The sequence below is a fragment of the Vigna unguiculata genome, chromosome 7 (genome assembly GCF_037176805.1).
Source record: "Vigna unguiculata cultivar grain cowpea cultivar isolate G323 ecotype 2 chromosome 7, ASM3717680v1, whole genome shotgun sequence".
Taxonomy (NCBI): Eukaryota; Viridiplantae; Streptophyta; class Magnoliopsida; order Fabales; family Fabaceae; genus Vigna; species Vigna unguiculata.
Window position 1 is genome coordinate 7,288,882 of NC_140798.1, and position 24,004 is coordinate 7,312,885.

Here is a 24,004-nt window from a genome sequence, read left to right on the forward strand (position 1 = left end):
ACATAAAGTATCCTATCTAGTTGGACAAATGCAAACATTATTTAAAATGTGCTTCTTCTAACAAACACAAGTGTTCTGCATAAACATATTGAGTATACTTAATCAAATAAGTTTTTGCTTGAATAGGTAATAAATATAATTCCTTTGATAGACACGGGCCTCAAGCATTTTATAGCACATGTCAAACTCTAATAAATGTTTATTTTATGCTTGTAGGAATTTACACATCTTCATTCTTTCAAAAAGATCTTGCAACATCTTGTCAATATCAAAATCTCTTAAAAAACGTGTTGAAAGCAACTTTATACAAATAACTTTTATATGAAACGCAAGATGTCAATGTTGTAGAACCAATCAACTATGTCAAGCATGTGCTTTGCTCAAAAGGTGGAGAGAAACTACCTATCTAAAAAGAATTGCCATGTTGTAGAAGTGTTTCCAAAGAAGTCACATGTATTCAATGCTAAATCAAGAGCACTTAATACATCTCGCAACTTCAAGCATGCTGAGGTACAAGAAGAAGTAGAAGAAGCATGCTCACAACAACTACAATAAATTTGAAACAACTTTTTTCTTATCAAACTTTACATAAAGATATTTTTAAAGAAGAAAGATAGACAAAAGTCTTGCAACAATGTGCACAAGATCTTAAGCTATCCTTAGCTTTTGTAATTGTGAGGAAGAACATTGTTTGTGTTCAAGAACAACCTAAAAGAATGAACCAATATTATATTTATTGTAAGATGTAACCTCCTTTTCAGGAAGTAATCAAGTGATCTTTTGAATCACTTTTTTCATAATCTTTTCAAATTAATCTAATAGTGGTTGCTTTTGAAACAATACTCAATGAGTTAGTCAAAAGTTACATAATTCTAAGTAATACTCAAGGTTTTAACTAAGAATAGCTGTTTCCAAAAAATACTAAGGATTTTAGCCTAGATACATTCGAAAAAATACTCAGGATTTTAACCAAGAATAATTAAAAGTCCAAATAATACTCGAATTGTTTTAATGAATGTCCGAGATCCAACCAATTAACTTGTATCTTCACAACATTAAAACTGAACTTGGGTAAATTCCAAAACATTTTATCATTTTCATAAATCCATAATAAAATACTCTGGAACTTTTATACTTTGGAAAAATAGAACCAGCCAACTTGGGTAACCAGTGGTAAGAGAAATAAACTACAATTATCAATCGATTTGAAATTTAAAATCTATACAAAAAGAAACAAATACTCTCCTATAGGAGAATCAAAATTTACTTGATTCTATGACTACTATAGACTTCCTTTCTATAGGATGTGTTCATGGTCATTCTTGTTAGTTATGCTTTAGCTGTAGCTATTCACAATATGGCTTGCAGACATGTTTGTAGCCCTTCTGCTACATTCTTTAGGTGTTAGCTATTCTGAGCCTCTGCTGTTCAGAAAATAAAATGTGCCTATCTGAGGAACAAGCTTTGGTTTGAATAATACCAAATTCGATCCTCGTAATCAAGGTTTCAAGTTCAATCTTTTGAATATAAAGCCCTAAAGATATCAACTAAATTCTCTCACCAAAATTAATCATTAACAAAACCTCTAAATACTTGGTACTAATTACATAGGTAAAAAAAAACTGCTAATGATAAAGACATGAGCTTTAGTTAGACTATTTTATCTTTCTTACTACTCTTCAAACTATAAAAACTATCAACTAATTTCTTCCCGAACTTCTTCAATTATTATTTTTTTATTTGAGAACTTATTCGCCAAGCTAAACCTTAAAGTCGCCTAAAAAATAGAGTTGCAGTGAATTGTTTCTTTCATGATAAAAACTGTAAAAAGGAAATAAAATTTCTTTTCAAAAATAAAAAGAAATCAAATTTGATGTCCTACTCAATAAAAAAATTGACAAATAAGCACTGAGAAAAAAAAATCTTCCTTTTTTTTCCTTATTTAGCTGGAAAGAAAGGCAAATTACATACCTCCACCAGCACCAGAGTCAGTAATTAGTAAACACTATCCTTCTCTCACAAAAAGAAAAGGTGCAGAGGCAATTACCAAGACCAAGAACTTCTATCTGGCAAAGAGGAAGAAGTATACAGAACAAGGCACGATTGGAAATATTGGAAACAATTGCAATTCAAGCCTGGCTTAGTAGCACTAAAGATTGGCTATTCAAGCCCTCAAGAAGATACCATAAAATTTTACAAATTGCCTTGCATGATAAAAAACAAACATATTTATTCTTGCATCACTGATAATCACTAGCTCAAGGACAATGTACGGAGTGCATTGCAATAACCATTTCTGAACACAAATATTAAGGATCAATCATATAGTGCCCTTGCAAGTTATATCCATGTATGCGAATTGTAACCAAGGAAGACAATGAAACACAAAGATTACACATGTAGAAACCAATTAGTCAAGGCTGGATTGATTCAAATTTTGTTGCATACATTTGGATCCCTTAGAAGGAGAATCAAATAATAAAGAAATACCTGTCTTTACATCTAAGATAAGACAGCATTTATCTTTTCTTTCTTCAAATACATGAATAATGTCATCACTCCTTGAATGGTGACATATTTCCTCAACAATCAACTGCACCCCTACTGTCTTAACAATTTAGAATTAGTTCAGATAAGAATAATAGCCTCCCATCGGAAAAGGGACCACAATCATCATTCCAGCAACTTACCTCTACATGTTACAGCCTTAAGAAATAGCCAAATCAAATGATCCCAATTTGGCTTCCTTGTTTTCTGCATAACAAATACACAAGCAATCTAAACCTTCCTAACTTCATTTTCAATCAAGAATTTTGACTTCCCTGTCTAAAACCAACCCATAGCAGAAATGAACAAAAAATTAATTAGAATAAATCAAAATCGAAAAGAAAATCAAATCTCTAAGTCCTAGCTGGCTGAATGCCAATAGCACTGCTCACTACCACTTCGCATTTATCCCATTCCCATTTGCTTCTGCCTCCTCATCTCTACTATCTTCCTGTGGGAATTAGAATGCAAATCACTACGAAAAGTTGGGCTACTAGCAGGACGGTATTCAGGCACAAGCCGACCAGACTTAAACCTAACCCCACATGCATTACAAAGTGTTTTTGGCCCAAGGGGACCTGCCCTCCACTGTGGAGTTTTTTCAGCTCCACAGTGCTGACATTTCCTCCCAATTGGTGAGATTTTCATCCCTTCTTCTGCCTTGGAAATTTCATTACTTGGTTGTCTCCACCAAACTTGCTGACCAGAGTTTTCGTCAGCAATGCCAGGGCGACACCGACTGCGCCTCTTGCTACGAGCACGGACTGGAACCTTAAGGTGATCACAGCTGTTTAAGAGGGAAATACTGTTACTGCTGTTATTACTGTTGTTACTGCCTGTGCTGTCCTCAAGTACTGGGGTTGTTACTGGGGTTGATTTTTTTATCTTGGCTGTATCAGGTTGAATAGATGATAAGTCAACAAATGTTTCAACAGAAGGAAATGCATCTTTGTTGGATAGCCATTCAAGCTCCTCCTCCACAAACTCCTGGAACATGAAAATGGGGGCATGTTTCACGTCAACACAGGCATCAGATCAATGCAATTAATCATAGATGAGTAGTAACCTATGGATCAAGAAAATAATGTCCACACAGTTTTATTTTCTTATAAACAGAGGAACATATGTGATACAGAACCACACCAAAAAAACAAACAACAGAAGAGAATAGGTGAAAGAAATAAAAGATAGCTCTGACATTTATCTGCAAAAGAAAAAATACAGCAAGATAATCAATCCTACTGCCCAGAGCTAGGCTCCTTTAGAGTAACCAACAAGGTTCTCTATTCAACAAACAGCAAAGCAACCCCACTTCCCCTTCTCTCCACATCTGATACTAATAACAGAAAAGTATCTCTCCTCTAACTAAACACTCTTCTAATCAGACCACGTTATTATCACCACTCTTCTTTCTCACATATACCCTTCCCCATCTTGAATTGTGCTTCACTTCTTGGGATAGAGCCTCATTGGCCCCATTTACTCTTTGGGCACCATCAATATCCTCCTCTTGTAGAACTGTCTTGTCCTCAAGACTCAAGCCGGGAAATTGACTTCTAAGAGAAATCTCATGCTCCCAAGTTGCCTCCTCTGCTGTTTTTCCTTTCCAAGGAACCAACCACTTGTTAACTCGTTCCCCCTCTTTATAATACTTCTTGAAGCTAATATAAATTCCGGCTCCTTGAGTTCAACATTTTCATCTTCTATACCTGATGGTAGTTCGTCTACAGTTTTATAATCACACACTGCCTTCTTAAGCAAGGACACATGGAACATCGGGTGTATTCCCGAAGAGGGTGGTAATTTCAAACGATAGGCAGCTACTCCAATCTTCTCTAGGATCTCAAAAGGACCTTAGTACCTTGCACTTAGCTTGGGGCTGATTTTACTCATCATAGTGTTGAGGATGTTATTTGAGCTTAAGGAAAACCATATCACCAACCTCAAAACTCCTTTGTGTACGGTGTTTATTGGTCTGCAGCCTCATTCTGTCCTGTGCCCCCGATAGATGCTTTTTTAATTGTCTCAAAGCTTCATATCTATCCATGAGCTCTCTTTTAACAACTTTGGCTCCTACTTCCCCTTGTACATATAGTACTATTTTAGGGGGTTCACACCCATAGACAGCTCCAAATGGTGTGGTACCTATCGAGTCATGAAATGTGTTGTTGAACCAAAATTCTACCCATGGGATCTGTTGGAAGTCCCACCATCGACTAAAGATAAAACAATTTCATAGTATATAAATAGGGTGCAAACTTCACCTTACAAGCTAGTTTTGTGGGGTTGAGTTAGGTTTAAAGTTCACTTCTAACATGGTATCAGAGTCATAGTTAAAATAAAAATGTCTAGCTTAGTGAGATTTCTTGAACATTCTGTTCCACCCGCTATTGGGTTGCTAACTGTCAAGAGCAAGCTGTTACGATAGCCTACATTAATTGTAAATTTTTTATTTATTGCGTTTTAATTAGTTGAGATTTTGTTTTAATATTAGGAAGATTGTAATAAGAATAAAATCCCGTAGTTATAGGGATTTATTCTTTCTAAGTATATGGTCTGTTACATATGTATATGTTTAAATAGGTCAATTGACCTAATAATCATCAATAAGGAAAAAACAATTATTCCCTTCTGTTTACAAGATGGTATCAGAGCTCCTGATCCTAGGAGTCTCTGACCATATCCCAAAACAGTGAATCGCAGTTGTCACTGCTGTGCAGTCTTTACCCATTCTGTTTCACCGCTGCCTCTGTTTTTTCTTTTTTTTTTTTCCCACTGCAGCCTTCAACGCTGTTTTTATTTATTACTGCAGCCCATTGCTGCATCTTCAAGCAGTCTTCATCACTCTGCGATTGTCTTCCTGCAGCCTTCATTGCTGCACTTTATTTTTCCCATTCCTTTATTCTTGCTGCTATGGCTGAGGCAGTGAATTCTATCCCTGATTCAGGTGACAAATTCGTCCCTAATAATGGAGAATTGCAGAATATTCACTCTGCATACAGATTCAACGGAAAGAACTATCTTAAGTGGTCCCAACTTACACGAACCATATTAAAAGGCAAAGGCAAGGGCAGTCATCTTACAGAAAATCCTCCTAGTGAAACAGAAACCAGATTCAGATCATGGGAAGAAGAAGATTCAATGATTATGGCGTGGCTTTGGAATTCTATGATACCTGAGATTAGTGACACGTGTATGTTTCTAAACTCAGCCAAAGAGATTTGGGAGGCAGTCGAACAAACCTACTCAAAGGCTAAGGATGCTGCCCAAATATATGAAGTGAAGGTAAAAACTGTGGGAGCTAAACAAGGCAATAAATCTGTCACAGAATATGCTAATCAGCTCAAGTCCTTGTGGATGGAATTGGATCATTATCGTGTGATAAAAGCAAAGTGTTCAGAGGATTCAGTTCTACTCAATGAGTATATTGAGCAAGACCGTGTATATGATTTCCTGGTGGGCCTAAATCCTGAATATGATCAGGTTCGGATTCAAATTCTAGGCAAAGAAAGAGTTCCAAGTCTGAATGAAGTCATAGCCATTATCCGAAGTGAGGAAAGTAGAAGAAATCTGATGTTGGAAATTCCTACTGCTGAGAGTACCGCAATGAAGGTAGAAGATGGAGCGGCAATGGTGGTTAACCAAAAGAAGAATATTTTTCCAGCAGGGGAAAAGAAACAAGAAGAAGTGTGGTGTTCTTATTGCAAGAAACCACGTCACACAAAGGAGAAGTGTTGGAAACTACATGGGAAACCACCAAACCGAGAATGGGGCAGCCAAAGATTTCATACCCAAAAGAGGGGAGGCCAAGGACAAGTAAATTCTGTAATCGGACAGAATGAAGAGATGGGGCAACTGAATCACGAAGAAATAGAAAGAGTAAGATCCTTTCTAAGTAAGATGGACAAGTCTACAGGTATGTGTACCTTGATACATTCTGGTAAGATTCCATATTCTCTTGGCTTTAATGTTTCAGATACAAACTTTTCACACTCGTGGATATTAGATTCAGGAGCCACAGACCATATGACACCTCTACCTATATATTTTTCCACCTACTCACCCTGTCCTAGCAATAAAAAAATTTCTACAGCTGATGGAACGCTTATAACTGCAGCTGGACAGGGAGAGATCCACATAAACCCATCCCTCACGTTAAAAAATGTCCTTCATGTTCCTAAATTATCCACTAACCTCATTTCTATTCAAAAACTTACAAAGGATCTCTGTTGTACTGCTATATTTGACAGCAATATGTGTATTTTACAGGACAGGAACTCGGGGAGGACGATTGGACGTGCTAAAGAATGGAATGGTCTCTATTACATAGAAAATCCCAATTTGTCTACCAAAAGTCACTCTCTTGTTACAGAATCTGCCATGACCGATAAAGAAAAAATTCATCTTCACCATTGTCGGATGGGGCATCCTTCATTTCAAATTGTAAAAACTATCTTTCCCTCTTTATTTAAAACATAGATATAGGGAGTATGTGTTGTGAAGTTTGCGAGTTAGCCAAACATAGACGTCTCCCTTTTCCTATTAATAATAAATTGAGTGATCAACCTTTTTCTCTTGTTCATACTGATGTCTGGGGTCCTGCGAATATTCCAACTTTTTCAGGTGCTAAATGGTTTTTAACTTTTATTGATGATTGTACTAGAGTTACTTGGATTTTTTTATTAAAACACAAATCTGAAGTCAGTTCCATGTGTATAAATTTTGTCTCAATGATCAAAACTCAATTTGGTGTCACCATTAAGAAAATCAGATCTGATAACGCCAAGGACTATTTTAACATAACTTTAAATTCTTTTTGTCAAAAAGAAGGTATTATTCATGAGTCTTCGTGCATTCACACACCTCAACAAAATGGGGTGGCTGAGAGGAAAAATGGGCATCTTCTAAATCATACCAGAGCCCTTCTTTTTCAAAATCATGTCCCCAAAAATTTTTGGGGGGAAGCTATTCTCACTGCCACATACCTAATCAATCGTTTACCCTCAAAACTTCTAAATTTACAAAGTCCTATGCAGGTCCTGTCCTCATTCTATCCCCACATAGAGTCCTCAAACAAACTTCAACCTAGAATATTTGGGTGTATAGCTTTTGTCCATGTTCACAATAATGAAAGGGGAAAACTTGATCCTAGAGCTGTCAAGTGTGTTTTTGTAGGTTACTCAAACACACAAAAGGGTTATAGATGTTACCACCCTATATCTAGAAAATTTTATGTGTCTAGAGATGTTACCTTTCATGAACATAAAAGTTATTTTAAGGAATCTCATCTTCAGGGGGAGAGTATAACAAAGGAAGATGAACCATTAAGGGAAGATGAGCTTCTAATATTCTCAAGACCTGAAATTAATCCTGGTGTGGTGAACATGGACAGACCTGAAAATAGTCCAACTCAACCTGAAATTGAAATACAACCAGAGACCGAAACTACTATCACCAAAACTCAACCTGAGATTGAGCCTCAACAAATTGAAAGCCAATCTGAAACTGAGATTACTAATGGTAGAAAAATTGGGAAAAATTTGGTGTATTCAAGGAGAAAAACGAGGTCCATTCCAGCTTCTAGTCATGTTCAAGAATCTAATCCGGTACCACTATATGAGGTAACATCTACTAGTCCTGTAAATTTGTTTAATGAATGTGATGCTGGAATTTTGGAAACCTCAAAAGTACAGCAAGAAAACCTTAGCCTACCCAATGAGCTTGACCTACCTATTGCTCTTAGAAAGGAAACCAGAACATGCACTAAAAAACCTGTTTATCCTTTATCAAATTTTCTATCCTTCACACAGTTCTCTCCTACCCATAAAACTTTCCTTACAAATCTGAATAACATATCCACACCATCTTCTGTATCTGAAGCATTATCTAATAGAAAATGGAAACAAGCCATGGATGTTGAAATGGAAGCGCTGAACAAAAATAAGACCTGGAAGCTTGTTATCTTACCTAGAGGGAAAAAGGCAATAGGGTGCAAATGGGTATTTACTGTGAAGTATAAAGCAGATGGAACAGTTGAACGATACAAGGCGAGGTTAGTGGCTAAAGGATTCACACAGACGTATGGAGTGGATTACTTGGAAACTTTTGCTCCGGTTGCAAAAATGAATACGGTCAGAGTCATATTATCATTAGCAGTGAATAATGGTTGGGACTTACAACAATTTGATGTAAAGAATGCATTCCTACACGGAGATCTTGAAGAGGAAATTTATATGGAGTTACCCCCAGGTTATGATGAAATGGCAGTCTCAGGAACTGTATGCAAGCTAGAAAAGGCCTTATATGGATTAAAGCAATCTCCTAGAGCATGGTTCGGTAGATTTTCTAATGTGATGACAAGTTTGGGTTATAAACAGAGTCAGGGAGACCATACTCTTTTTTTCAAACACTCAGTTTCAGGGGAAGTAACTATCTTGCTGGTTTATGTAGATGATATTATTGTAACCGGAGATGACAAGAGAGAGCAGCAGAAGTTGAGTGAATGTCTTGCAGCAGAATTTGAAATAAAGATACTAGGAAAACTCAAGTATTTTTTGGGAATTGAAGTAGCCTACTCTAAGAAAGGAATCTTCATTTCTCAACAAAAATATGTTACGGATTTGCTTAAGGAAACCGGCAGAACGGCGTGTAAACCAGCAAACACTCCGATCGATCCGAATATGAAATTAGGAAGTATGGAAGAGGATGTGGCTGTGGATAAAGGAATGTATCAAAGACTTGTAGGCAGGCTCATCTACTTATCCCATACCAGGCCAGACATTGCTTTTGCTGTCAGCCTAGTAAGTCAATTTATGCACCAACCAAAAGAGGCACATTTGCATGCTGTATTCAGAATTATTCAGTATCTAAAAGGCACTCCAGGCAGAGGGATTTTGTTCAGAAAAAACCAAAGCCTAAGTATTGAATCATACACTGATGCAGACTATGCTGGGTCAATTGTGGACCGGAGATCAACCACTGGATATTGCACATTTCTTGGTGGAAATTTGGTGACTTGGAGAAGTAAGAAGCAGAATGTCGTGGCAAGATCAAGTGCCGAAGCAGAATTTAGAGCCATGGCTCAAGGAATATGTGAACTTCTATGGCTAAAGATCATCCTAGATGATCTGAAGATAAGATGGGAGAAACCTATGAAATTATACTGTGACAATAAATCTGCGATTAGTATAGCTCATAATCCAGTACAACATGATAGGACTAAACATGTTGAAGTGGATAGGCACTTTATTAAGGAAAAATTGGAAAGTGGGTTGATTTGTACTCCTTTTGTATCTACACAAGATCAACTTGCAGATATCCTTACTAAAGGTCTACACAATATTACGTTTGAAGATATTGTATCCAAGTTGGGAATGGAAAATATTTATTCACCAGCTTGAGGGGGAGTGTCAAGAGCAAGCTGTTACGATAGCCTACATTAATTGTAAATTTTTTATTTATTGCATTTTAATTAGTTGAGATTTTGTTTTAATATTAGGAAGATTGTAATAAGAATAAAATCCCGTAGTTATAGGGATTTATTCTTTCTAAGTATATGGTCTGTTACATATGTATATGTTTAAATAGGTCAATTGACCTAATAATCATCAATAAGGAAAAAACAATTATTCCCTTCTGTTTACAAGACTAACGGACCACCCATTTCTAGTCCCATGCACGAGATGTATATACCTCGGAGTGAGGGAGTGTGTTGGAAGCCTCACATCGACTAGAAATAAAACAATTTCATAATATATATGCAAACCTCACCTTACAAGCCAGTTTTGTGGAGTTGAGTTAGGCTTAAAGCTCACTTCTAATAGGATCCATGTAACCCACTCCTTGTGTTGGTATGTAATAAAACACCGCAAATAAGTTTCAAGACATCTATTAGTCCCTTCTGTCTATCCATCCAATGGAGGATGATATGTTGTACTCATCTTCAACGTAGTCCCTTGCATTTTTGAAAAACTCCTTCAACATGATTTCATGAACAGTGGATACCTATCACTCACCACTAAATTAGGAATGTCATGGAGCCTCACTATTTCTTTTACAATCATCCTAGCAGTGTACATTAGTGGCACAAAATGGTTGTATTTAGTTAAACTGTCCACAACCACCAATATAGCTTTGAATCCCTTAGATCTCAGTAATCCTATAAAAAAGTCCATGGTCAAGTCCTCCCAAACTCTCTCTGGAATTGGGTGTGGCTGCAGTAGTCCTCCTGGGGATACAAAGATGTATTTCTGCCTTTGACAAATATCACAGGCTTGGACAAATTTGAGGACACCATTTTTCATCCCCTTCAATACAGATTAGTTACAACTTGCCTGTATGTGAGATAAAAAGTGCCTTGCTTATGGAGACGCAAGACACTCTTCTAACAGTCTTGGGATCCAATGAGAACTCTCGCCAACCACTAATCTTCCCTTGTATAGAAAAACTCTACACTTATACGTGAACCCAGTGGAGGCCTTATCATTGTTTCCTTGTTGCAGCTCCTCTATCACTTTCCTCTTTTTATCATCTTCAAGCACTTCCGTCACCAGCTCTTTGCAATCTAGCCAAACAAGGGTATATATCATACTCTTCAATTTGGTTCCTCAACTTTTCTCGACAAAGCATTCGCACCTTTATTCTTATTTCCAAGTTTGTACACTATCTCAAAATTAAAACCGAAAAGTTGTCACCCAGCTTTGTTGAGTTTCGTTTGTAATTCTCTGTTGCAGCAATTAAGACTCTTCTGGTCTGAGTAAACCTTGAATTTCCTCCCTATTAAATAGTGTCTCCAATGTTGAATGGCTAGAGTAATAGCCATTAACTCCCTCTCATATGCTGACTTAGATATGTTTTTGGGGCTCAAGGCTTTGCTGAAATACGTCACAAGTCTTCTATCTTCCATTAATATTGCCCAAATTCCAGCTCCTGATGCGCCACACTCTAACTCAAATTCTTATTCAAAATCTAGGGAAGGCATGCGCCACACTCTAACTCAAATCCTTATTCAAAATCTAGGGAAGGCATACTACTAGTGTTGTAGTGATTTTTCTTTTTAGCTCTTCAAATGCCTCCTACACTTCATCTCTCCACCCAAAATCATCCTTTTTTTGTCAAATTGGTAAGTGGTCTTGCAATTTTACCATAATTGCTAATGAATTTTCGGTAATACCTAGAAAGGCCAAGGAATCAACAAACTCCCTTCACGTTTTTTTGTATGGGCTAATCCACTACACTACTAACTTTTGCTAGATCAAAGTAACTCCATGAATAGAGATTATGTGACCCAAATACTCCATCTTCTCCATGTCAAAACTACACTTATCACAATTGGCATATAACTGATGTTGTCTCCCAAAATTTCAAGCACCTTAATTAATTGTTGCAAGTGTTCTTCCCATCCCTTGCTATAGACAAGAATGTCATAAAAAAAAACCAGGACTTCTTTTCTCAACAAGTCTCTAAATCTCATTCATGAGAGATTGAAATGGTGATGGTGCGTTCATGAGCTCAAAAGGCATGACAAGATATTTGTAATGGCCTTCGTGAGTCCGAGACCCTGTCTTGTGTATATCTTCCTCCCTCATTCTAACTTGGTGGTATCCCGATTTTAAGTCCAATTTTGAAAAATACCTTGCACCACGTAATTCATGTAAGAGTTCCTCAATAACCAATATGGAAAATTTGCTAGGAACAATGGCTTTGTTGAGGGCTCACACATTCTCCACTAGTTATTCTTTTTCTTCACCAATATCATCAGGCTGGAGAAAGCACTTTGGTTGTGACGTATATGCCCTACCACTAACAACTCATGAACCTGTCTTTCAATCTCATTTTTCTATGATACATATAACAATATGGCCTGATATTAAACGATTCTTGGCCATGTTTGAGAATGATTCTATGTTCCCTTGCTTGGATAGGAGGTAACTCCACAAGTTCCTTGAAAACATATGTTAAATTCTGTAAAATCCCTTCTAAAGAGGTTTGTTACCCTAAACTCAAAATCTTCTTCCTTGGACTCGGTTCTTCACCTACTATTCCACAAATAGCAACACAGTGTTTCTTCTCGGGATACCCCTTTAAACACCTTGACCCCTTGAGGCATCTTTATCTTCATTATTTGTTTCTTCCAATCCACAATCATCTCACCCAACGTGATTAGCTAGGACATTCCAAGCACCATATCAATGTTTTACAAATCAAACAAATAAGCATCAAGGATGAACACCACTGCTTCTACTTCAATTATGAGTCCATTACAAACACCACAACTCTTCAAAAGATGTTTGTTCCCTAATAGAATCTTCATGTCTTTGGTATTTTTCCACTTCCAACCTATAGCTTCAACGAGCTTTCTAGAGGCAAAATTGTGCGAAGCCCCATTGTCAAACAAGATAAAAAGTGGAAACTCATCTACCCTCCCCTTGATTTTAAGGGTTTTGGGTACTTCCTTACTTTCCACTCCCAAGACCTTCAAACTAATGGCGTTGCAAACCCCATCTATTAATTCATCACATATCATTATGATTTCCTCATCTAAAAGGATGATTCTCAATTGCTTGATTGGACATTGGTGCATTGGACCATAAGGCCAACCACACTTAAAGCATAATTTCGTCTAACACCTGTCCAAGTGATCTTGGTAGGCCAGGTGTCACACCCCTTTATCTTTAGGTCCATTACTATTTTTATCATTATAGTCTCCCTTCGTACTTAGGCCAGGCCAATTCATACCCTCACTTGCCCCAAATTGCCTTGTAGCACCCGAGATGTTGGACCCGAATCTATAGCCTGAATGGCTTCCTCCTTTTCTATGTGTGACTCCTTTTCCTTGCCCCCCCTTTGTGAGGTCTCGACAACTCTACGTCAATAGCCCTGGCAACAATCACCAATCTAACCTTTGCCATAGGATTTGCAACTGTAAACTACAAATTCGTGCTTTGATTTCATCACAGAGTCCATGAGTGAAATACGAGAAATATTGTTCTTCATGAAGCTTGGGTACTTGTGCAATTAAGCACTCAAATCGACTTATGTACTCCCCCATGGTTTTGTCTAACAAAGGGTTATCAGTTGATCAAAGAAACTCCCTTCTCCCATTCCACCATACTAGCAACTCTTCCTTCAGTTCATCCCATCCCATGTCAGACAGTGTAGTAGTTCAATAGAGAGTTGAAGTGTATAGTTCCTCCTTCCATGCACAGTTGAGCAAGGTTCACTTTAACGACTTCACTTGTTTCTCATACCTTGAAATAGATCTCAGCTCTTGATATCCAACTTGCAAGGTTTTCCCCACTAAACATTGGAAGTTCTATTCTTTTCACTAATTGACGAAACTCGCTGAGTTCATCACCTTTTAAGGATTTCAACCAAGACGAGTTCCTCCCAGAGTTTTTAATGTTTTTTGCACCTTTCAAGCCAACAGAGCCCTCTCGGAACTCGTTTATCCTTTTACTAAAGATGCAAGTCATAAGCTCCATCAATTTTGATTGATTATCCATAGCTTTGTTCCTCATTAATTCCATCACATTTTGATTCTGAGTCATTCGAATATGAATCTCCTCCATTACTGCTTTCATCTTCATCAGTTCTTCCTTGACGAGATCAACCTGTGATTCCATTGCAACTATATATGTTGTTTCTCCTGGTTCCCTTTCTTCCTTGGTGACATTCACTAATCAATGAAGGTTATCCGGCAGGTCGAACTAATTGATACATAACCACACCCCAAAAAACAAACAACAGAAGAGAATAGGTGAATGAAATGTAAGACTGCTCTAATATTTATTTGCAAAAGAAGAAAATACAGCAAGATAATCAATCCTACTGCCCAGAGCTAGGCTCCTCTAGAGTAACCAACAAGGTTCTCTATTCAACAAATAGCAAAGCAACCCCCCTTCCCCTTTTTTCCACACCTGATACTAATAAGAGAAAAATATTCCTCCTCTCTCTCCTCTAACTAACCACTCTTTTAATCAGACCACACCATTACCACGACTCTTCTTTCTCACATATACCCCTTCCCATCTTGAATTGTGCTTCACTTCATGGGCTAGAGGCTCATTGGTCCCATTTACTCTTTCGGCCACCATCAATATGGCTCCACAATATGAAAACCTTGGAACCACAGTAATCATTACACGTATGTGAAGAGACAGAATAAACTGTTGATTTACCAATCTAGGATTTCCGATACAATTATGCAATAGAAATAAGTAAAAATCTCTCAGCACCATTTAATATTAAAGTACAGAACACCTATCTTTATTGAAGATGCATGGAGGAAAACATAAGTTTCACTAGCTGATTTGAAATTTCAGAAACCCCAAATCAGATAAATAGCACTACTAATCACAACTATAAGTGCCCACCGGAACATTCTAACCGGCAACAAAAGCTGCATCCTAATAAAACAAGTTGACAGCCAATTAGAAACCTTTTATACTCACTAAAAGATATCCCATGTATCTTCTGCAATTCACTCACCCAAGCCACCAATTCAAATTCCAATTTCAACTGATTCCAATCAAACCATATATTCATAAATTGTTTCTCTTTTTGCATCATTGAAGCACTGACAAGTAAAAAGTCAAAACTCAAAAACCAATATAATCTATTTTTTCATGGGCCATAAACATTCCTAAAGAGATCAAAATAGGAATATCAAACTTACAGAATATGAATGGTTCGGATCCTCTGGTACCAATGAGTTAAACAATGATGGATTGCCACATTTTGAGTTAAGTGAAGGACAGGATTTCCTGTGTTTGTCTTCGTCATCATCTTCCTCACCTATGTCCAACGAAAAATCCAAGAGGTCATCCACAGAACCAATGGTCTCCATCCCTGGAAAGAACAACATATTTAAACCTAAGAGTGCATTTATAGAGTTATGAAATAAAGGAATAAGTAAAATATGTAAAAAAAATATATAAAATAGTGAAGAGAAGAGCATTCCGTACAATACAAGTATGCAGTATAAGAAAGTTCAAATAATTTCTAAATGTTTAAATGACAGCATTAAAGCCACAAAATAAATCAAGTCAGACTATACAATCTTAAAATGTCATGTTTACACATTTTATCATAAACGCTCTTCAAATTTGATGATATCTGTCCTTTAGTTAATTTAAATTTAGAGACCTCGAAAGATATGACTGCAAAGTAAACTTTTCATCATGGAGCTCCCTTTCTAGGAATTTTGGTGAGCATTGAGACTGCTGCCCTACCTTGGAAAAACTTTTGCTGGCTTGTTGAAAAGGTTAAAGGTTTTAAAAAAGTCTGCGACCACCATTTTGGCCACAACGTCAAGGATTTTAGTTGGTTTGTGCAACCACGATTGTGGTCGTATCAGTCACATTTTTCCACAATTTCCTGCAATATCAAAAAATATCAAGAACTGCAATTGCAATTGCAATTTAAAACCTCCACAAAAATAAGGCGACTATATTTCGCAGAAGTTTGCATTGCACACCATCCGGTGCAGAACCACAGCCTCATGAGGCTCTTTTATGTAACATGTGTTAGTCTGGTTCTAGATCATTTTCACACATTTTCTTGCAAGTTTTTACTTGGTTTTCTTCTTATGAAGTATGGACATTATCTGGTTAAGGTCGCACCTGGACCCAGTACTAATTTTTGATAACTAGCTTGTCAATGATTTTAGTACAAGTAATGAGGCTAAACTTTTATGACAGTCTGCAAGCTCTGCTACCATTTGCTGCATTGGTGGAGTGAAACACCTGTATTTTGAAGGAAAATTTCACTAACCTCTGCAATTGGTTCTGAATTAAGAATGAACTATGGGCTTCAATTAGGCGTAAAGCATTGTGCATGTTTATGTCATTGTTCTGGGGATTGTGCAAATTTTTGACATTTCTTTGTTCCAGCATAAACAGAGTTATGACAAATTATATATATATATATATATATATATATATATATATATATATATTTATATACATCAACCCAATGATATCAAGTCACACATACTGCAACCTTTCAGGGAAACCCACAATTATTTCATGCAGAGGGAAGCCACAAATTAAACATGAAGGAAAAATAAAAAAATGAAAAAACAACAGGGGAGAATAAGGGTTGGGAGAAACTATTATGAGAAACAAAACCATGAGTATGAACCAAAACAGCAAAAGACTAAGACTTACGAGCTTTTCAAGTTGAGTGTACTTGAGTTGTTGCAGTAACAAAATGTGAGAGAAGAAACCCCAGGAGGAGTTGAGTTGGGAGCGAGAGAACAAAAGATGGTGAGGCACGTGTAGGGATTAGGGAAGACTCATATGGAGATTTTTATTATTGCATATTTGTATTTTGTCTTTTTTTTTTTTTGGAGATAATATCTATATTTTATTTTATTTTCAATGATAAATAAATTCAGACAAATATTTTATAAGAAAAAAAATCTTTCTTAATTCTATTTTATTACACTCCCTCTCCTTAATTAAGAAATAATTATGAAAGTTAGAATATGCTTAATTTTGTAAACAATATTATTTTCCAGAAGTATTTTTATTAAAAATAATTACTTCAAGGGTAAATTAAACAAAATAGTATTTTCAGTTTAAAGTTTAAATGGAAGGATATAGAATATTTTGAATTTTGATAAATGATTTTACCTTTTAGAAATCTTCTTAAAATGTATATAATCTTCACAATCAAATACTTCTATACAAGGAGGATTGCTTTTGGTGATTACAATGTACACATTTTACTCTTACTATAAATTATTTTATTAATTATATTATCCTTCACTACTTTAAGAATATTTTGTATGAATTTAATAATTATTTTATAATTATTAGATAATAAGAGTATTAATTTTTTCTCTATAATTATAAGATAAAAGTAGACAGGAGTATTTGTTTCTACTGGTAATTATTATGTAATTATTATGTCATTAATCTATTTTCTCCAACACATAAATTTAATTTTGTATGTAAAGAATGGTTGCGTATGTTAATGAACTTGTAAGTAAAACTTACAAAAAAATATATAATATTCATAGGTTTAAACTTTATCTCATACAAATATTACCCATATCTAAATATGACATTATTACTTATTCAATACTTTTATAACTTTTAATAGATTAATCAAAGTATAATAAGTTTAACTATAGTTTATAATGAATTAAATTGCATTCAATATGTTATTTATTATATATTTTGTAATTAAATATTAATTTTGACTTTAGGTATGCATTACCGATAGATTCTATATTATTATATTATTATGTTCAATTATGGTTAACTTCTTTAAATATATGTATGTTTTCTCTATTAAATCTTTAAATTTATAATAATAATATAATATAATATAATTAAATATAATGAAATTTGTTCTTATTGAAAGTGTGCAGGAAGATTCGAACTATGGTCAAAATGTCGGTGTGAGTAAAGCTTTATCTATAAAAGACTCTCTGATCTTTAAGTAAGTAAGATAATTTTTATTTGGAAGTGTTTAAAAGTGAAAAAGATAAATTACATATCTGAGTTACGTAGAGAAAAAAGGTATATAGTCTTAATGATTGTGTCTAACTCTCTTACCTTAATATTAGGCATAATATATTTGCTAGATATTGTGATCGTGGTCCCGAGACTAAAAGAGGAGCGAAGACTTGGTCCAGTAACTAAATAGAGGGATTAGGTCTTATTGGATAGCATTCATTGTTGGGCCAAGTACGTACAAAATTGAATAAAAAAATGACAAACATTAAAATTTATATTATTGTATTAGTTTTTTCCTAATACAACATTTTCTTCTTATTTTCTCCTTCATTATTATAGCATTTAAACATCTTTTATAAGCTTAATTATTGATTTAGTCTTCTAATCTGTCACTTTGTTTATTTTGGTTCTTTATAATTTTTGCATTCAATTTAGTCTTCTAATCTTTTACAAAGATCAATTTGGTATTCTTATTATTTTTTATTTAATTTAGTTCTCTCTTTTTAAACGATCCAATTTTGTTCATTTCAATTTAAGACCAAATTAGTAATTAAACTTAATTACAACTTATATATAATTTTTTAGAATTTATACATCAAATCACTCCACCTAAGTGTAAAAATTGAGTATTTAGGTGCAGTGTAAAAAATAAAATAATTTGAGTATTTAGGAGAGTGATTTGATGTATAAATTATAAAAAAAATATTTTAACATGTATATATAAATTGTAATTAAGTTTAATTACTAATTTGGTTTCAAAACGGAAAAAACAAAATTGGATTGTTTCAAAAAATAGGAAGACTAAATTGAATAAAAAATAATAAGAGGACTAAGTTGAACCTTTTAAGAAAATTAGATGACTAAATTGAACCAAAAAATAATGAGAGGACCAAAATTAGAGATGTCAAAACAGGCCAACCTGACCCGATTTTGGCCCGCTTTATACGAGCCGAACCAGGCTGGCCCGGAATGGTGAAACGGGTTGAACTTTTGAGCTCGGCCCGCGGGCTGGCCTGTCATTTTTTTCCCATATGTTAAATGTTTAGTCCAAAATCAGATTTCAAGAAAATTATCACAACAAAAACAACCTTGCAATATATAATATAACTGATCACAAAACAAATAACCCTACAATATATAAATGTACCACTAGTGACTATACTGCATTAATAGAATAGTCTATCAAAAACAACTTAAAATTACAAGTCATGGTGAAATTCTCGTTTCAAAAAGGAGACAAGCAAAACTCATATTCATAGAAGAGATTATTTCAGTTGTTTAATGTTTGCAATTTGCAAAGGCACCGACGACTAGTTGTACCACTAGTGACTATACGTTGTGAATTCACCATCACTACTTCTTCTTCCACTCCAAAACCCCTTCACACCTCGCCATCCTTAAACCTAGCATAATTGCACCAATTCAGAAAACAACACATTATATATTTTTATATAAACTAATGAAAGACGTTGTCTCGCTGTCTACGAAATTGAAATTGAAATTGGGGGAAAATTCAAGCAACAACAGCACAACAATTACGATTCATAGAATGGGTCCAATCCAAACAAGGGCAAATCGCAACAACAACAACCACACATACACTATAACCTCCAATTATGAAAACGAATTTTAGGGTTATGAGAATCATAAATTTAGATCACAAATCGGAAAAAAAGGAACCAAAACGCAAATTACGAACAAACTTGTCTTCGTAGTGGTCGTGGTGGTCGGAATCGTCTATGAATCGCAGTCTGGTGGTGGCTCTACGTTCTCCGTGCACGGCGCTGCATTCTCTCGCTGCTGCCCTGCCAGCGACGTGGTGGATGTCACGGTGGTGGAGAAAGGAGACGTCATGAATGGCCTGCACTCTGCCTTCGTGTTTCTTGGCCAGCGACGTGGGTGGAGGAGAAACACGGGTGGTCTCTTCTGGTTTCCCAAAACGTGGGTGGAGGAGAAGAGAAGAGAGTGTGATGTGAGGAATGAATGTCTAGCAGAGTAGAGAAGAGAGTTCAAAAAAATTAAACACACCACCCATCTGCTGCACTACACGTGCTTTTATGAATCATTAACTCATACGGCCCACAAGCTGGCTCGTTTTGGCCCGCGGGATGGCCCGACAGGTCATTGGGCTTGATGGGCCGGGTTATCTCAGGTTGGTGGGCTGAATTTTTTGTCCTAGCTTATGTTTTTTTTGTTGAACTGGCGGGCTGGCCCGTTAGGCCCGACCCATTTTGACATCCCTAACTAAAATGAACCAAATTAACAAATTAGAGTATTAAAACACTAATTAAATCTTTTTTTATACTATGTATGACATGAGCATTGAGTATCAAGTTAGATCATTGTTAAAACATATTTCGAGCTCTTTTCTATAGGATTTCCATTAAATGAAAACTACTAAAAAAATCATCTTACTTGTCATTTTTTTTAGAAAGTTTTTACTCATGAAACATTTAGAAATTTTGTTATGGATATTAATCTGAAAAAAAATATTACCAAAGTTTTTTAAAAAAAAATATTTTACACAAAATTCTTGAGAAATTTACTGTAATTTTATTTATTTTATTTTGCTTATTAAAATAAGCAATAAAAGGGACAAATATTTTAAAAATTTTCATGTCTAATATTTTAAAATTACAGGGATTTTTTCATTTTCTGATGAATATTTTTTCCTAGAAAAATAAAATAAAATATAGATTATTTCTCGTTATGTAAGTAATAAAGAACAACATTCAACCTCGCTCTTTCGTTCTTTCCATAACTCGTATCGGAATCGAAATCCAATAGAGAGATATCATGTGAGAATGATTGAGAAGTGAGAAACCATCGTCGATGGAATTCGAAGGCAATAACGTCATTTCTAAACCATTGCAAGCTCTACTCGAGAGACTTGAACTTTTCGACCAGGAAGACGCTTTTGCCCTCTAGTATGAGCTCTCCCCGAGGAATACTAATGCAACCTTCTTGTCAAGGATCGTCAAGACATTGAGGTAATTTACTTTCCACAATCGAATTCCCTCTCTTTGCATTCTTTTAAAATCTTGAGTTTCAGAGTCACTATTGGAGTTCGTTGCATTTATTAGTTTTGAATATTTTATTTTGTTTTTTGTTTTGTTTAATTATTGTGTTCCATGTTGCAGAATTTAGATGTTTCTCAAACTTACCAGATTCGATGATCGTCGTGATCTCAAGGTTTTGATGTTAATTAGTGATTTAGTGTTTGTTAATTAATCTAATTGATTTCTTCTCTTCATGTGCATGAGTGTTTGTTAGTGATTATTTGTTTGCCTCCTGTGGTTGAATTGTGATTGCTTGCTAGGGTTGCCGCGAATTTGTAAATTTCATAGTAAATTACCCATGAATGTATTACCTACTGATAAAAAATCGCAGGAAAAACAGTAGGAAACATTTTTCTTGTAAATTTTTGTAAGAAATCCGCAAGAAAAATATCCATGAAATTTGGAAAATTCTAGTAGTAGAAACATTATATTCCATTTTATTAGAAGATGTAGTATGCACATGTGCATTAATTTTGAGACTTGTTTTCCTTTCATATCCTATACTTGATTCATTAGGGTCTCCTTAATTTTCTTATTATAAGATCTATCTCACTCATAATATAGTGGAATAGAGTTTTTTATAGAACTTTTTTTGAAAAACATTTTTAAGTTTTTATCCATGCTTATCTACTTTTTGCCCATTTTGGTTTATAATGACTTGATTTCTTGTACTCGTAGTAGGTCCCCTTTTATTTGCAGCCCTTGTATTCCTAGACACATGTTAGAGTGTACCTTTGACAATGTTTCCTACACTAGCACAAAAAATGACTTTTAACATTTGTCATTTTTTTTGTTTTTGACGTTTGTCCAAACCCCAACGTTGTATTGAGTGACGTTAAAATTGATGTCGGAATCAAAACCTGACATCCTTTGACGTTGTTTGTAGTCAGTTCGACTTCTCTTAACGTTAGTTATGGAAAAACCCCGACGTTCAACTAACGTCATTTGGAGGTAAAAACAATAGTTTTTTTATGTCAATCGTTGCAATGACAGAAGTCAAAAGGTGCATTTTTTAATTTTTGTTGTATTAACAATTTTCCACACCTAAAAAGCAGAAAAATTCCAAAATAGTTCACAAATATTCCAGCAAAGTTTTGGATTTATAGTTTTAATTCATATATAAGATACGACATTAGTATTACATTATGAAAACATTATAAAAAAAGCATTTTGGGGCCTATGAAGAGGAACCTCGTGTCCAACACCTCTTATAGTTTGTTAATGATAGAAGTTGCACCAACCTTGCCACTATCATACCAAGTGTACCAATTGATGATGGTAAATACTTCAAGGCATCAATTGAATATCGAGTAGTTGTCATTGGAACCACAACATCACTGTCTCCACTACAGCCAAATATCAAAGATAAAAAGCTTCAATTGCAAAATAATTAAACAAAATACTAAGTAATGAAGATGTGTCCTATGAATAGGTATTGGAAATAAAAATCTAATAAAATAAAGTTTTTAGTTTGAGTTTTTTATTTTGGTTTAGGTTCTTTATGTTTTATCTCTATAAAATCTGAAATAAATGTTTTTATTCCTTATAAAATATATCAATTTTAGTTTTAATTTTGTGAAACATCTTTTTTTTTTTTCAATTTTCATCCCTTCAAAATTTGAAAGTATTATTAATCTCTAGTATACACTTCAAGATGAACAAGTAATATTAATGATATAGTCTAAAGAATTTTGAGATACTTGTAAGAATTTTTGAAGTATTAATGTTTTTATTTAACACGTATGATGCATATATTCATTGTAAGTGCTAAAATTAGTTTCAAACATGAAACTCATGTTAGGTAACATTAGAGAGTTTTTCATCTTGGATTTGGCTATTCTTCAATGGGTTAAAAGCAACATGGTAAGTCCTTTTTATTTTCCTCTCAAATTTTTGTGGTGTGCCATTCAAGGAACACATGACAAATTTTTTTAGAATAATGCACCTATACTATCTATTTGTAAGTAGATTCTTCTCTATAAGCTATAATTAAGAGAAGATAAACGGAAAATGCAGGTACATATAAACCCATATTTAGACACCAACAACAATAAGTTTTTGATATATAGGAAGCATAGATAATAAAGAATCAATCCAGTAGTTCCCAACAATATCATTATTAAGAAACACATTTTAGATCTAACTTATAGTAAAAAGTAGAATAGGCCTTAAGAAAACAGTTCAAAAATTGCACATAAATGATGAATACTTGCATGCCTTCCAAATTTACTACCATTAAAGTTCTTCTCTAAGTCAACCCTGTCAAAACCCTGCATGATTTACACACAAATATAAGTGAAGCAGCATAAACACCAATACAAAATAACACCACAGTCCCATTGATGCAGACACAGTAGAATCAAGATAGTGTGGCCATAAGTTCAAGCATTTGAATGTTGATAGAGTTAACAATAGTTGAAAAAAAATAAAAATGATAAGTCTAGAAAAACGATGAGTTATCAAACAAAATTAAACTAACCAAAATGTTGGAATATAAAGATCCATCGTAAATGTTTCAAATATGCTGATTGCTTTCACCGAAGATCCATCAATAGGTTCTAAAGGTCTATAGCAAGGGTACGCTGTGCAAAAGTAGATACAAAAAAGCTAGTCATATGGGGACAAAGAGCAAAACCAAGGACCAAGGACGAAGTTGAAAACTTTGAATGGGAGGAAAACAAAGCCAAACTAACTTGCGGAGGTCATCATCGCCAACAGGGAGGAAAACATTAACTTATGCAAAGGAACAACGTAAGGTTTCTGTTTTTGCGCCAGTTTAAGAACCTTTTTGACACCGGGGAAGTGGGGCGCCGACGTTAAGTGACGTAAGGGGAGAGGGGCGCCGATGTTAAATGACGTTAGGGTGTTGGGGGCCGATGTTCTTTTCTAAATTACATCGGTGTTTTTACAAATATGACGTTAAGTAACGTT

At 35.0% G+C, this 24,004-nt stretch overlaps 2 protein-coding genes, 1 long non-coding RNA gene and 1 pseudogene across 5 annotated transcripts; 1 reads left to right on the top strand and 3 right to left on the bottom strand.

Moving 5' to 3' along the window:
- Positions 1-2,400: 2,400 nt before the first annotated feature.
- On the bottom strand, positions 2,401-16,838 carry LOC114191970 (GATA transcription factor 1). 2 transcript variants are annotated; one of them, XM_028081451.2, is made up of 4 exons: positions 16,716-16,838; positions 15,780-15,924; positions 15,224-15,396; positions 2,401-3,534 (listed from the first exon to the last, which is right to left on the bottom strand). In XM_028081451.2, the coding sequence occupies exons 3-4, from the start codon at positions 15,392-15,394 to the stop codon at positions 2,953-2,955; spliced, it is 753 nt and encodes a 250-aa protein (XP_027937252.1). In that variant the 5' UTR covers positions 15,395-15,396; positions 15,780-15,924; positions 16,716-16,838; the 3' UTR covers positions 2,401-2,952. The 2 variants fall into 2 exon arrangements, with proteins under 2 accessions (XP_027937252.1, XP_027937251.1); XM_028081450.1 differs by lacking the exon at positions 15,780-15,924.
- Positions 5,192-7,000, top strand: LOC114191969 (uncharacterized). 2 transcript variants are annotated; one of them, XM_028081448.2, is made up of 2 exons: positions 5,192-6,487; positions 6,817-7,000. In XM_028081448.2, the coding sequence occupies exons 1-2, from the start codon at positions 5,461-5,463 to the stop codon at positions 6,849-6,851; spliced, it is 1,062 nt and encodes a 353-aa protein (XP_027937249.1). In that variant the 5' UTR covers positions 5,192-5,460; the 3' UTR covers positions 6,852-7,000. The 2 variants fall into 2 exon arrangements, with proteins under 2 accessions (XP_027937249.1, XP_027937250.1); XM_028081449.2 differs by having other exon boundaries at positions 5,193-6,463.
- LOC146884583 (uncharacterized) lies at positions 10,265-15,201 on the bottom strand (annotated as a pseudogene).
- A 2,245-nt stretch (positions 16,839-19,083) lies between the features above and the next one.
- LOC114190792 (uncharacterized) lies at positions 19,084-20,037 on the bottom strand. Its single transcript, XR_003605850.2, has 2 exons — positions 19,714-20,037; positions 19,084-19,417 (listed from the first exon to the last, which is right to left on the bottom strand). It is a non-coding gene; the product is annotated as an uncharacterized LOC114190792 (long non-coding RNA).
- Positions 20,038-24,004: the final 3,967 nt, after the last annotated feature.